The sequence below is a fragment of the Telopea speciosissima genome, chromosome 2 (genome assembly GCF_018873765.1).
Source record: "Telopea speciosissima isolate NSW1024214 ecotype Mountain lineage chromosome 2, Tspe_v1, whole genome shotgun sequence".
Lineage (NCBI taxonomy): Eukaryota > Viridiplantae > Streptophyta > Magnoliopsida > Proteales > Proteaceae > Telopea > Telopea speciosissima.
This window is the reverse complement of record NC_057917.1, coordinates 83,709,112-83,723,097: the sequence shown is the minus strand read 5'-3', so window position 1 is coordinate 83,723,097 and position 13,986 is coordinate 83,709,112. Positions and strand designations below refer to the sequence as shown.

The 13,986-nt window shown below is 40.7% G+C and overlaps 1 protein-coding gene across 2 annotated transcripts in view; it reads left to right on the top strand.

Moving 5' to 3' along the window:
• LOC122650125 (protein NAP1-like) overlaps positions 1–12,631 on the top strand; it is a 43,974-nt gene extending 31,343 nt beyond the window's left edge. For both annotated transcript variants that reach the window (XM_043843441.1, XM_043843440.1), the window contains exons 16-24: positions 2,776–2,921; positions 5,828–5,909; positions 6,085–6,195; positions 7,889–8,014; positions 8,091–8,230; positions 8,334–8,430; positions 9,238–10,229; positions 10,960–11,169; positions 12,002–12,631. In XM_043843441.1, coding sequence (XP_043699376.1) covers positions 2,776–2,921; positions 5,828–5,909; positions 6,085–6,195; positions 7,889–8,014; positions 8,091–8,230; positions 8,334–8,430; positions 9,238–10,229; positions 10,960–11,169; positions 12,002–12,503 — 2,406 coding nt within the window. In that variant the 3' untranslated portion in view covers positions 12,504–12,631. The remainder of the gene's footprint in view (positions 1–2,775; positions 2,922–5,827; positions 5,910–6,084; positions 6,196–7,888; positions 8,015–8,090; positions 8,231–8,333; positions 8,431–9,237; positions 10,230–10,959; positions 11,170–12,001) is intronic.
• The last annotated feature ends 1,355 nt before the right edge of the window (positions 12,632–13,986 follow it).

Sequence of the window (13,986 nt, the reverse complement as noted above, 5' to 3'; positions counted from 1 at the left end):
GGCTGCCAAGAGCTGTTCTAGATAACCTGTAAACACCACTGACTGGGGCACTCCATTGGCCAGCTACAGTTTGTGTGTACCCCCGCCTTCCACCAAGATTGGTAAGGCCAACCAAGAGTAACACACCCACTCTGCAAGCACACAACACAAATGCACAAGAAACAAACCACAACATAGGAATTTACGTGGTTCGGCTATAAGCCTACATCCACGGTGCAATACCCAAATCGGGTTTCGTATATGCACTATAGGCTCCAAAACTACAACTACAGTGGTGGCTTCAGTCCTTGATAATACAAAGACTAAGGGCAACAACCCCCAATAACTCACAGCCCCTACTATAAGTACCTAAGTCTGTCTAACAACTCACTAGGGCATTACAATGAAATGAAATGATGAAAAATAAAGATCCAATCCCAATGTGATTCACTAGGCATACTTCAACATCACTCAACCTAGGATCTACAAAAGATAGTTGAGAGAACTCACCAAAGTGGACTAGCCACTTGAAGATTCAAACCCAATGTCATCTCCATAGCTCAACAATGTACACCTTCAAAGAAGTGATCTCAAGCCATCCCCAAGTCCATCCAAAGGCATTTGGCACCAAAATCCCTCACAAAACGCACTTCTGGACACACAGGAACTTCTCCAAGCAATCCCAATGTGTGGCTCTCGTTCTTGTGAGAATTCTGCAACTTGAAGCACTGAAATCGGACCTAAAATGGCCAAGATATGGCCAATTGAAGTTGAGGGGCATTTCTGTAAATTTGGGGCACATTTCGTGACAAGGGGGAAGTCATTACTTAAAGTTGTGAACCTGTACTGCATCACTGGTAGTCGGCAGAAGTTCTAGCCGTCTGATCCACAAGATTCCACGCGCGTTGATTAATAACCTCACGATTTGACAAATAAATGCGTCACACCTGACATTGTGTCGGGTGTGACGCCGGCTATATTTGAATCAATGTGCGGCTAATAAGGTATTGGAAAATGGAATCTTGCAGAACCTCTTTAATTCCATGTGTGCCATTTACTGAGGCACAAATGCACGGACCAATAGAATCCCTCGCCTGGATCTGATGTACTGCTTCTTTTGCACGCCGACTGATTAGAATCTCACCCACGTGGCTCACTCTCTGTCGCAGATCTCGGATTTTATGAATTCCTTCAATTTGTACCGAGGCCCCTGCACCTTTTCCGCTATTTAACTTGATACCCCTCAGACTTTTTGGAGTTATCTTTTCAGGATTTTCGACTTTTGCTATTTGCATTGAAGGGCTCTTGCAGGAAAATGGGTCAATAGCATTCTGTAGATGAAAACCTCAAAATTTTTCTAAGGCATGAAGCCTTTGCCTTGCTGCAAGGCCATGCACCCACGACCATGGCTGGCATGCCTGCATGAACGGGGGCCTCTGCAGGCATGCTGCCCAGCGCGCGCGGCTGCCATGCCATGCACCTGCTGCTGGCCTATCTGCAGCCCATGCCTGCAGCCATGAGAGGCTTTGCTGCCCAGCCTGCTGGCGATGTGACCCTGTTGCTGCTCATGCACGAGGGGCCTGGCTGCCCAACCGAGCACCTCTGTGTGCCTCTTCCCAGGTGTGCTGCTTGTTGCCACTGTAAACCTCTGCTCAGCTCAACTTCAAAGGCCATGTGGCCTATCAGTTTGCCACATCACTCTAATACATGCCACCTCATACTTGCCACATCAAAGCCATGTCACTCGCACCACCTAAGCCCCTGGTGGGCCCCACGCACATATATATCACCAAACGCATCAATGCGTATCCGAGCACGATGCCTACCATGTCAAGGCTGGGGGAAATTAAGAAAATGCCCCTAAGCCATAAAAACACAACGAACATGTACCGAATCACCTCGAAAGCATTCGAAACTTATCAGACACATACTGAACACATCACCAACCATCAGAGCACATTATCTATCATACTGGGGCCAGTGTAAAATTAACAAAATGCCCTTGCGCATCAAAACACAACTAAACACATGCAAATCACCCCAAGCCCATCTCCAACACTTCAAACACCATCACAAGTGTACTGTTGCCAACAATGACAACAAATACACCCCAAGCACTGCCAAAGCTCAACACTATTTAGTGAACAGATAAGTCTTTTTGTGTCAGATCCAAGTTGTGTAAACCAAAATCACTTTCATTTTCATGTCAGGTTGGTGGACTGGAAATTTCTTCCATAATTTGATGTTATGTACATGCGCAATGAGCAGTCCTCTTTCTGAACAGAAGTAGGGAGATAAGAATCATCAAATGATTGGTTGAGTAGGATCAGAGGTGAGGTCTAGACAAGGTATATGAATTTTGGTGGTTGATACAACTCAGAGAACAGACCTACCATGTAAAGAGAGGGTTTTCCCACAGAAACTGGTGGTCAAGTCTTAATCTACTTCAAAGCTTCCGAACTTTATTCCGAAGCAACTAGTTGTGTCAAATTTGTCCTGAAAATGATTTCTAACATCCTGTCAAATTTTAATTTTCTGAAAAGAAAACTGCTCAAAGTATTATCACTGTCATCCTCCTCATTAGCATCAGCATTTTCGGTTCACAACGTCTAAGACCTTGGGGCATGCTCTAAAAAATTCATTACTAGTGAAAAAGTACTGCCTAAAATGGCTTGCTATGTATTGTTGCTATTTTTTTTGTCGCTTGTTATAAATTGTCTTTCAATGATAGTGATGATACCTTTGTGTGGTGTACTTTTATTTCCCATCCTTGACAAACTGTCATTTGTGTTCTAGGATTTTCGTAAGGATTGGTTGTCGATATTAATGGTTGTCACATCTTCTCGGTCATCCATAAACATTAGACATTTGGAGAAAGCTACTGTCTCCACTGGGAAAGAGGGATTGTTATCAGAAGGGAATGCTGCTTTCAATTGGTCCAGGTGCTTCCCTTTTCATTGATTTGCTGTTTATCACAAACTAATTTTATGCCTTATTTGTTACAAATTTTGACCGGAAAAAGTTCTGTTATTCATTATATTCAGTTTTTCAAATTGGTATCTTATATTTTCAGATGAATGAAAAATTGTCGTTCTCTATCAATTACCGGGAAACAAAGCATGAAACTGAATTTTAGGACTTCGAAAATTAAAATCTTAAAATCCATCTAGTTCCTAAGTGGGAAGAATTGAGCCCTGGGGCCAAATATTGCTTCCTTATCAACCGACGGAAGTTGGTAAGGTACTAACAGTTCTTAATTACTAATTAAGGGTGGAAAATGGTTTGGAGTTTCAATTTGATTTTTTTTTAGGTGAATAAGAAATTCATTACCAAGAAGAAAAAAGAAAAACAGTGCCCTCAAAGGGTAGCAACAAAACAAAAAATAAGAAAGGCCCCGAGCCTTAGCTTTGCGGGCTGGGGGAAACAAGAGAGACAGAAGAGAGACCCCAGGAATCAACAATAAGCCTGTTCCTTGGGGTGTCAGTACAAAAAGAAGGAGGAGCAGACGATAACTTCGCCATAATTTCAAAAGAAATGGAATCCCAAATCTGCCGGTAAGATCTAGAGTTGGAGATCCATTTCCTTATATTACGCTCCATCCAAATGTGGTTCAAGGTAGTACAAAAAGCAAGCTTCCCAATAGTATCACATAAAGAGCGACCAGAGAAAGTCATGTTAATCCAAATCCATTCCCTGGAGAAGGGAAGGATTCTTCTGGGAGTAGGCCAACATTTAAGCAAGATTCCTTTCCATATCGCTGCTACAGTAGGACACTCAAAGAAGAGGTGATCCGTGTCTTCTATGTTGCTCCAACATAGGCAACAAGAGGGGGAGACCGGGATGTGGCGGTGCTGGAGAAAAGCTTGAGTTGGGAGACAATTGTTGAAGATCCTCCAAACAGTGAAGCAGTGCCTAGGGATATGGTGCTTGAACCAAGCAACTTTCTCCAAGAGACTAGTGGACCCTTGTGCCGAATGATGTCCCATGCAGATTTGGAGGAGAAGAGCGGAGGGCTGTTTGCCATCCAGTTTACACAGTCCTGATTGTCAAAAGGCCTCCTGGAGATGGAGGGGAGGTCATTCCAAATGGAGGCAAGGTCCCGAGAGGAAGTAGGAGGGGGGGGGGCCCAGCCGGACTGATGAAGGATGTCAGCCACCAAAGAGAGCCTGTGGAGGCCTGAAGCATAAATAGTCCGAGGAGTAATCAGAGGGAGGAGAACTCCCCTCGAGTGCCAATGATCCAGCCAAAGATAGGAAGAGAGCCCATCCCCAATCTGAGATTTGATGACATGTTTGACCGGGTGTTGGGAGTCTAAAATTTTGCACCAAATCCAAGAAGAATCCGCCGACAGGGAGGCTGTCCAAATGGAATCATGCCGAAGGTACCCCGAGTAAATCCAGTCCACCCAAATGCTCTTTTGCTTAGAGGCAATCTTCCAGATTAACTTGCAGATACCCGCCAAGTTCACTTCTTTGATTCTTCTGGTGCCCAAGCCTCCTTCATTCTTCGGCAGACAGACTGCAGCCCAGGGAAGAGGATGAAGAAATTTGGAAGTCTCATTACCCTTCCAAAGGAAAGAAGCCAGCAAAGATTCCAAAGACTTTATAGTAGCTTGAGGCAACCCATAGATTCCAGACCAGTAGATGTAAGAGGATTCCAGGACTGATCTGATAAGAACTAACCGTCCTACATAGGAGAGAAGCTTGCCTTTCCATAACTGAAGCCTTTTGCGGATGAGATCGAGCATTGGGGTGCAATGATGGGCTGAAAGCCTGGCAGGAATCAAAGGAAGCCCCAAATATTTGACAGGCAAGTGACCTTCTTGGAACCCAGATCTGGTAAGAAAAGGAGCCTTATCCATCTCAGAGACCCCTGCAAAGAATATAAGAGACTTTGAGGGGTTGATGCGAAGGCCCGAAATCTCATGGAAGTGCTGCAGGCAAAGCATAATAGACTCCAGAGAGGCGATGGAAGCCTTTGAGAAGATCATTAGGTCATCCGCAAAGGCCAGGTGAGAGAGATTGAGAGCTTTACACTTAGGCATAGGCGCAATCCGCTGCTGATCAGTACAGAGTTGGATATCCCTGGAGAGAGTTTCAATTTGATTAATTTGACTGTTACTGATAACACAATTTAAAATAATTTTTTAAAGGCATTAAAGCTCTGTTCATCTATTACTTCACCTGTATGGCAGGTGAAGACCCGAAGGACTATCCAAATTAAATTTTAAAAACTGTTTAAAATTTAATAGCTACATGAATATGCAGGAAAGAAAACAATACTTAAAAGTTGATAGCATGTGTAGATATTTTTAGCGCATAGGGTGAATGTGGACCGATTTGTCTTATATGAATTTTGTTGCTGGGGGGAGGAGGATGTAAGAAGAAGAAAGGGGCCGGGCTGCTCCACAGCGGCGGCACTGGGTTTTGCTTTCTGTCGCTAGGGTTTAACAATCTAACGGTCTAACCCCCTGCTTAATGGGTTGGTTTATTGTTAATTAGGGTTATTGATTGACTGTTGTTCTGGATCTTTGTAGGCTATTGGTTCCCAGCTATGGGTAATTTGATAGCCATTACAAGGTGATGTGGCAATTCGTCCACAAGTTTGAGCTCCGACTAGGCTTTCAGGTGCAAATTAAAGTGCCCAAAGGCACTTTCTAAAGAAACTTATCCATTCGCACCATTTTCTATGCTTTGAAAATTCTGTAAATTATTGGCCCCACATCTATATAATTAGGTTGTAAATCATATATTTATGGGGCTATTAAGTAGATGTTATATAAATTGGCCGACCCCATTTAGTTGGGATAAGGCTATGATGATGATGATAAGTAGATGTTATATTGCAGATGTGTCGATGAACTTGAATCTCAGCTGTCAAAGCATGGAAGTCTTAAAAAGTTGTACTTCTATCACCACCATCTTACAGCAGTAAGTTTTTCTTATCTAGTTTCTTAAGTTATCTTTTCTAGTTTCTTTTGGGTTTTAAGCCTCATTACTCCACTATTTTTTTTTTTACATGCTTGACATTTCAGATATTGGTTCTATATATTTTTTGAAGACCATTTTGTGTAGTTATTATCTGATGGTAAAAGTGTAAAATCAGGTGTTCAGGAACACCATGTTTGGGCCAGAAGGGCGCCCACAACATTGCTGTGCATGGCTTGGAGTTGCTAGTAGCTTTCCAGAATGTGCCTCTGCCGTAATTCCAGAAGAGGTACTGAATATATATATATATATCATCTTACTGTTAAGTTCCAGAGAGTATAACAAATTTTTTCCCTTTTTCCACAACTTGTCCACCACTTTTGAGCCACGTGGAGGGTGGTTCTTGTAGGACCTGACGTTGGATGGGTTTTGCATCCTTTGTATTAGCCACATGCCAAATAGTATCCCATCTCAACGGTATTTTGCCCACATTTTATTGAGTTTCCCCTTTCCCCTGGTATTTTTAATGTTTGAATCAAAACCATTTGACTTTAATTTCTGACCAGTTTTCAGTGCTTTGGGCCCCCCACATGGCCGGTGCACGGACAACCCGCTTTGATACCACTTAAAGGCGTCCAACCCAAAATCCCGAGCTTTAGGGTGGAGAGGCCCTTCCAAGGTCATAAGCCAAACTAACGCACACTACTCGACTGATGTGGGACTAAACTCCCTTCCCATTCCTGGCCATGGAGCGCATTCACTGCGTCAATTCCCAATCTCAATTGGGTTACAAAAGGGATCAGCCTTAAGCCCTTATTTGTTCACACTTATCATGGACGACCTAACCAGAGGCATACAAGATGAGGTCCCATGGTGTATGATCTTTGCAGATGATATTGTATTGGTAGATGAGACAAAGGCAGGAATTAACACCAAAGTGAAAATATGGAGATCAACATTGGAATCAAAAGGTCTAAAGATAAATAGAACTAAGACCGAATATATGGTGTGCAACTTCAGCAACTCTGAGATGGAAAATGAGGTGGTGAATATTGGTGAGAGGGACATCCCGCAAAGTGATCACTTCAGATATTTGGGATCAATCGTAAATAAGGAGGGCAACATAGAAGACGAAGTTACCCAGAGGATTAAGATAGGGTGGATGAAGTGGAGAGGTGCGTCCAAAGTTCTATGTGATCAGCGTATCCCTTTAACGCTTAAAGGAAAAATCTATAGGACTATCATTAGACCAGCTATGATGTATGGTGCGGAATGCTGGGCTGTGAAGAAGTGTTATGTAGATAAACTTGGTGTTGCAGAGATGAGGATGTTGAGATGGATGTGCGGGAAAACTAATAAGGATAAAGTAAAGAATGACCATATTAGAGCTGGGTTGGGTGTAGCTCCGATCTATGACAAACTTAGAGAGAGTCGTTTGAGGTGGTTTGGCCATGTTTAACGAAGCCCTCCGGGTGCCCCAGTTCGGAGGAGTGATCTGATTCAAATTGAGGGAACCAAAAGGGCCAGGGGCAGACCCAAAATAACCATTGGAGAAGTGGTGAAGAAAGACATACTTAGCTTAAGCCCTGTTCCTGGTATGACTTTAAATAGAGCTGATTGGAGAGCAAAGATCCATGTGTTCGACCCCATCTAGTTGGACCATGATGTTGTGATGCTGTTGTTGTTTTACACTCCTTTTTTGAAGCCTAGAGCAGAATGTTGAGCAGTTAAGAAGCGGTATGTAGCTGAAAAGGGTCGATGCCCTAAAGTTTGTGTCGATGTTGAATGCCACCTCCCTTTACTTCTAAATTTTTAATAGTTTGTCTCTTCTTGGATCCATGTAGCCGACCCCATTAAGTTGGGATAAGGCTGAGTTGTTTTGTTGTTGTTGTTGATTACATTCATGAAAAAAGTTCTTACCAATAACTGAAAGCTTCATTATATAATGCAATGACAGTTATTTTGTTCCTGTGTCAGTGCAGTTAACCAAAATTGGCCGAGATGCAGTTTTATATGTTGAATCTCTGATTGAGTCCATCATGGGTGGATTGGAAGGACTAATTAATATTCTTGACTCTGAAGGAGGATTTGGCTCTCTTGAGGTTCAGGTGGTTAATTTTCTGTTTATGCAGGGGCCAATTCAATGTAATTATGTTTTAAAGACTAATTTTATGCATATTTCAGCTTCTTCCAGAGCAAGCAGCAATTCACATGAATTATGCAACAAAAGCCTCAAACCCTACTATGAAATCTCCAAAAGGCATGTCTGGTTTGCCATTGCCTGGCCATGAGAGCTTCCCGGAAAACAATGGTTCTATCAAGATGTGAGCATGAGGAGTGAAAACCAAAACTAAATTCTTTGGGAGGATTTTTTTAATTGTTAAAAATCAAATAATTGATTGTCGTTCTGGTTTGAATGACTTGCAGGTTGGAGGCTGCAATGCAGAGGTTGACAAATCTGTGCTCAGTTTTGAATGATATGGAACCTATATGTGTTCTAAATCATGTCTTTGTTTTAAGGGAGGTGGGAGATTTCTCTGTTTTATCTTTTTTTTTTTTCTCCTTTCGATATTTCCAACTTGACTGTAGTATAGTTTCAACTCTGAACCTGCTGTCATCAAAATCGAGCCTATTAACCACAATAGGCTCCTTTTAGAAATCCATGAAATGTCTTTAGCTGATATACTGATGCCTGTGGAGAGGACATATAATGTGTATGTATAGATTTGCCTTCCCCCCCACCCCCCCTTCCCACGTATTCTCTCCTTTCATGCATTACAGTGTGAGTTGACTGCTTCTTCACAAGCAAAAGTTTCTCCTTTGAGGGTCTCTCTGTGTGGTGTATGTGTGGCTTAGAGACCCCTTATTATCAGCTTCAAAACAGGTCTTAAAGACAGTTTTAGAGGACCTAGATATGATAGATTCCAACATGTTAGCTTGCATTCCATCTTGGGTAGAATATAATGGCTGAACCACACAGTCCTGATATAATTTTGAATCTGCTTCAGTGATGTTCATTTTTTGCAGTAGGAAAGAAAATAAAAGTCTACTAGTGTCACTTCTAGTTCTGTTAGTGTTATTATATTATATCATTTTGGCTCCATTTCTGTCCAAGCCAATGCCACATAAAAAGAAAATTGCATGTAAAATCAGTACCAAAATTAAGATTTTACATGAAATTTTTTCCTTTTATGCAGTTTTTACTGAAAAGGAACAGAGCCTTTTAAACTTGGTTCCGATGTATAATTGTTTTGTAAATCGCTTTTAGATAAATATACCTCCATCAACTTGTTCCAACTTCAAGCATAACATGCCTCTCATTACTCTGCAGTACATGAGAGAATGCATCCTTGGAAACTTCAGGAGGAGACTTCTAGCAGTGTTAAAAACTGACAATGATCTTCAGCGGCCATCCATTCTGGAGTCACTGATCCGCAGACATATGAGCATAGTTCATTTAGCAGAGCAGCACATTAGCATGGACCTGACCCAGGGCATCCGCGAAGTCTTACTCACTGAGGCCTTCTCCGGACCAGTTTCTTCCCTTCATTTATTTGAAAAATTGGCAGACCAAAATACTGGAACTGCTGTTGAAGCCGTATGCAACTGGTATATTGAAAACATTGTGAAGGATGTGTCTGGTGCCGGGATTTTGTTTGCTCCAATGCGCAATTGTTTCAGGAGCACAAGGCCTGTTGGTGGATATTTTGCTGACTCGGTTGCAGATCTAAAGGAGTTGAAATCCTTTATTCGTATTTTTGGTGGCTATGGGGTAGACAGACTAGACAGAATGATGAAAGAACACACAGCTGCGCTACTAAATTGTATTGACACATCACTGCGCTTGAACCGTGAGGCACTCGAGGCGTTTGCTGGAAGCATGCTTTCTGGTGACCTGGTAGAAAGAGAGGCAAATTTGAAGCAGATTGTGGACATAGACACAGTGATTGTATTCTGCATTCAGGCTGGCCAAGCTCTAGCTTTTGATCGGCTTTTGGCAGAGGCTGCAGCTGCTATGTTGGATGAAGGTGCACCTCTAATCTTTTCTTTGCTAGCTGATGTAGCTAAGCATTTACCTGATGAGATTCCTGACAAGGAGGAAATTAAGAGGTTGAGGGTGGTGACAAATAATGTTGGTGTGGTTGGAGATCATGATTCAGAATGGGTGAGATCAATTCTGGGAGAGGTAGGTGGTGCCAATGACGGTTCATGGAGTCTACTGCCATATCTGTTTGCCGCATTCATGACATCCAGTATCTGGAACACAACTGCCTTCAATGTTGACATTGGGGGCTTCAACAACAATATCCACTGTTTGGCTAGGTGGGCATTATTTTATGTTTACGTAATTCTATTAAAAAATGGGTGAGCCTTAGACCAACGGTTAAGTTGCGGTATTGCAACCATCGGTTTGCTAATTCGAAACATGAAAACAGCCTCTCCGTGAAGCGGGGATAAGGCCGTTGACATTTGCCCCTTCCAGACTCTGCTGAAGCGGGAGCCTCATGCACTGGGATGCTCTTTTTTCTTTGTAATTCTATTAAAGAGATGTGATCAAAACATGAATTTCCTCTTTGAGAATAGTGACATGGCAAGCCTTCAAGTTATGATAGTTTAGTTTTGTAGGAGACTTCAACAACAATTTCAGCGGATTGATGTTCTTAACTGTAGGACCATCTTCAGGACCGTTTATTGGATAATGTATGTACATTGATATACCAGTGATTGTTGTGCAGAGCAATCCAATGACATCCAATGGATGATTCACATAGTACATATTTTGGCCCAAACAACCACATGGATGATTATAACTATCCGATGAGCTGCTCTACTGGCTTCGCTGTGTCATTATTGGATGCTCTGAGCAGAACAAAGTCGGAGATAGTTATAATCATCTGACTTTATTTCTTAGGTAGGGCCATTGGAAGAATATTCTGGAACTTTATGGTTTCTTACTAAACAGATTTTTTTTTTCCTGAGAGCTTGAAGTCTCTTGTAATGCTTCATTTCTTCAAAGCACCTCATTCATTCAGGCTGAATGTTGTTCTTGCAGGTGCATCAGTGCTGTGATTGCAGGCAGTGAGTTTGTTAGGTTGGAAAGGGAACAACAGAAGCAATCCCTCTCAAATGGGCATGCTTCTGAGGTTACGGAGCCTGAAATCCATAACCGTTTTTCTGTTGAGGCAAATATAAAGTCTCTGATGCACCTTTTTGTTAAATGTGCCTTAGGGATTATACTGGATTCTTGGAGTGAGAGTAACAGGTATTTCTCCCCTCTGTATAGTAGTAGCTACAGATGTTTATCCTTGGAAGGATTGCTTGATTACTCTGACTTACACATCCATCATTCTTATGTATGCACCTCTCGATACAAACATAATGCTGAATCTAACTTTAGGAAATCCTATCAATGAAACCAGAATTAAAAAGAGCCAACAAAAGAAATTATCCCATGCATCTGTGCTGCAGAGCAGTATTCCATCGCATATATTTGACCGGCAAAATACTAAAATGTCTCCTTAAAAAGTGTTCTTGGATGATGGATCAACTGCATAAACAGTTTCTCTTTGATTTTCCAGAAATCAGTATGTATAATTGTATTTAAGCATGTAAAATGATCTTATTGGAGCAGTGATTGAAAGAACTTTTAATAAATAAAAATTGATTGTGTAATATGAATGTATTCACAAAAATAATGACTACCACAGAGTCAGAGTGGCTGAGTCGATCTTTTATTCCTTAGTCTTGACTCTTGAGAACCTGTTTAAAGAGTTACAAAGTTATACTGGTTCCATCTGGAATTTTTCTATTTATATACAATGAATTATATGATGTAACACCCAAGAAATGCTTCCTCCTTTTTTCCATTTTACATTTAAGAAAAAATTCCGATGATACTATTGCCCTCTCACGTGGTTTTTTTTATTGTTCTCTCTCCGACCATATGGATGATACCATTATTCGCACCACCATTGGTGTTGCGTGGGAGATTCCCCTCACGTTGGCATCGTGACCCTCTCCTTTACATTTATTTTTAGTTACTACTGTTAGAAAAGGTTGCAAGATATTAACTTGATTAAATCTCTCTCACACAGGTCCCATCTCATAGCAAAGCTGATCTTCATAGACCAGCTTTGCGATTTCTCTCCTTATCTTCCGAGAAGCACTCTTGAGCTCCATGGTCCTTTTGCTGTTCTCCGTTCTATATACAGTCAGTACTATTCAAATTCTCCATCCATTCCACTGGCTTTGCTAAGCCCGTCACCTCGACAATCACCCGCTTTATCTGTCTTCCATGCATCTCCAACATTCCGGCAGAACCGTGGTGATTGGACACCTCAGTTAGGCACTTATGATTCAGGTCACGTAAAGGTGACATCTGCTCATAGCCAGGAGCATATCTATGACAATGATGGTGGAAGCCTTCGTAGCGTTGACACCAACAGACAGCGGAACATTCGTCGTTCTGGACCCTTGGAATACAGTACAAGCAGGAAACTGAAATTTGTTGAAGGCTCAACTTCAGCTAGCACGACTGGGCCAAGTCCATTGCCAAGGTTTGCAGTGTCAAGGTCTGGTCCTTTATTATACAAGTAGGAAATGAACAATTTTGAGAAGATTGTAAATTATTATTGTTAATTTGATTGATGAGATATTCAAAGATTCAGTTACTTGATAGTGTATATAAATTAGGGGTACCCAAAATCATTTTTCCTATAATTTCCTTCTCACTAAAATTCCATCTTTCTTGGTTCTTTCCTTCCATCAATAATACAAGAGTTTAATTAGAAAATTCATTTGGTAGAATATCGGGAAATAGATATTCCTTACAGCTTTAGTATTTTTTTTGCCAGCATTTTATTTTCATCAATCCTTGATGAATGTAATCATCTGTCTTGTGCATTTACCCTCATCTGTTCTTCACTGCTTTGTAAATGCAAGAATCAAAATCAACCACCCAGGCACTGATAGTGATACCACAATCATCGGAAAAGTTCTCGTTTGGTATTTCTAATTGTTCAGTAGAATGTGATCAACTTTATTGTAGTGGAATATGTCTCTGTAATTTTCTTGTATCTCAGAATAGTTTGATGTAGAGGAATAGGTCTACGTAACTTCCGGATCTGTTTTTTAATTTACCTACAAATTTATCTGATTCGTCGGGGCTAGTTATGAAGACTGATGCGTAACTAAAAGACTTGTGAGAATTATATTCTCTTAGCCATCTGTATGGTTTCCATTAGAAGGGAACTGCATAACATCTGAGTCATTTACGTTAGTCATCTTTTGACCGTGTATGTTCCTTTGAATATTTCCCTTGAAGTTTACCTAATATTACTGATACACCCTTATGGCTAAAGTGAATTTTTTCAAATCTAAAAAAGTAACTTTTGTGATCATTATCCCATGTGATTGTATAATTTACTTAAATTTCTTATCATATCATATTTAGTAATGAAATATTTTATATTATTTTATTTTTTAAACCAAAAGAAAATGGATGCAAAGTAAATTGAAATTTAATAACTAAATATAGAATGATTTGGAGTTAGTGATACAGTCACATGAAATAATGATCACAAAAATTTCTTTTTTAGGTTTGAAATTTTTTCATTTCCCTTCCCTTCCCTTTACTTTAATTCCCCTTGCAATCAAAAGAAGCCTATGTGATTCTTTTGCACAATTGTACCCAAATAAACTTACACAACAGTTTTTCTCCTATTCTTTTTATTTAATTTCAGAATTAGCCTTCATAGAACAATGGACTAGAATGAATTAGTTTAAAGTCAGCCCAAGATAGGATTTACTTATCATTCCCCCTTCCATACCATGTATAAAAACATATAAATATGTATACACTTGCATACATAAAAACATTCATAGATTGAACTTTATCAATGCTTTGTAAATGCATTGAAATTTTGTAACCATATATTTTACCTCTTAAACTGAAACATATTCTAACATAGTGTCATATTTCTGGTTGTAGACTCCTCAGGTCTCTGTTATCGAAAAAAAAAAGAATCCCCAGGATGGTCAGCAACAACCACTCTTGTTCGTGTTAGCAATCTGTCCTCTC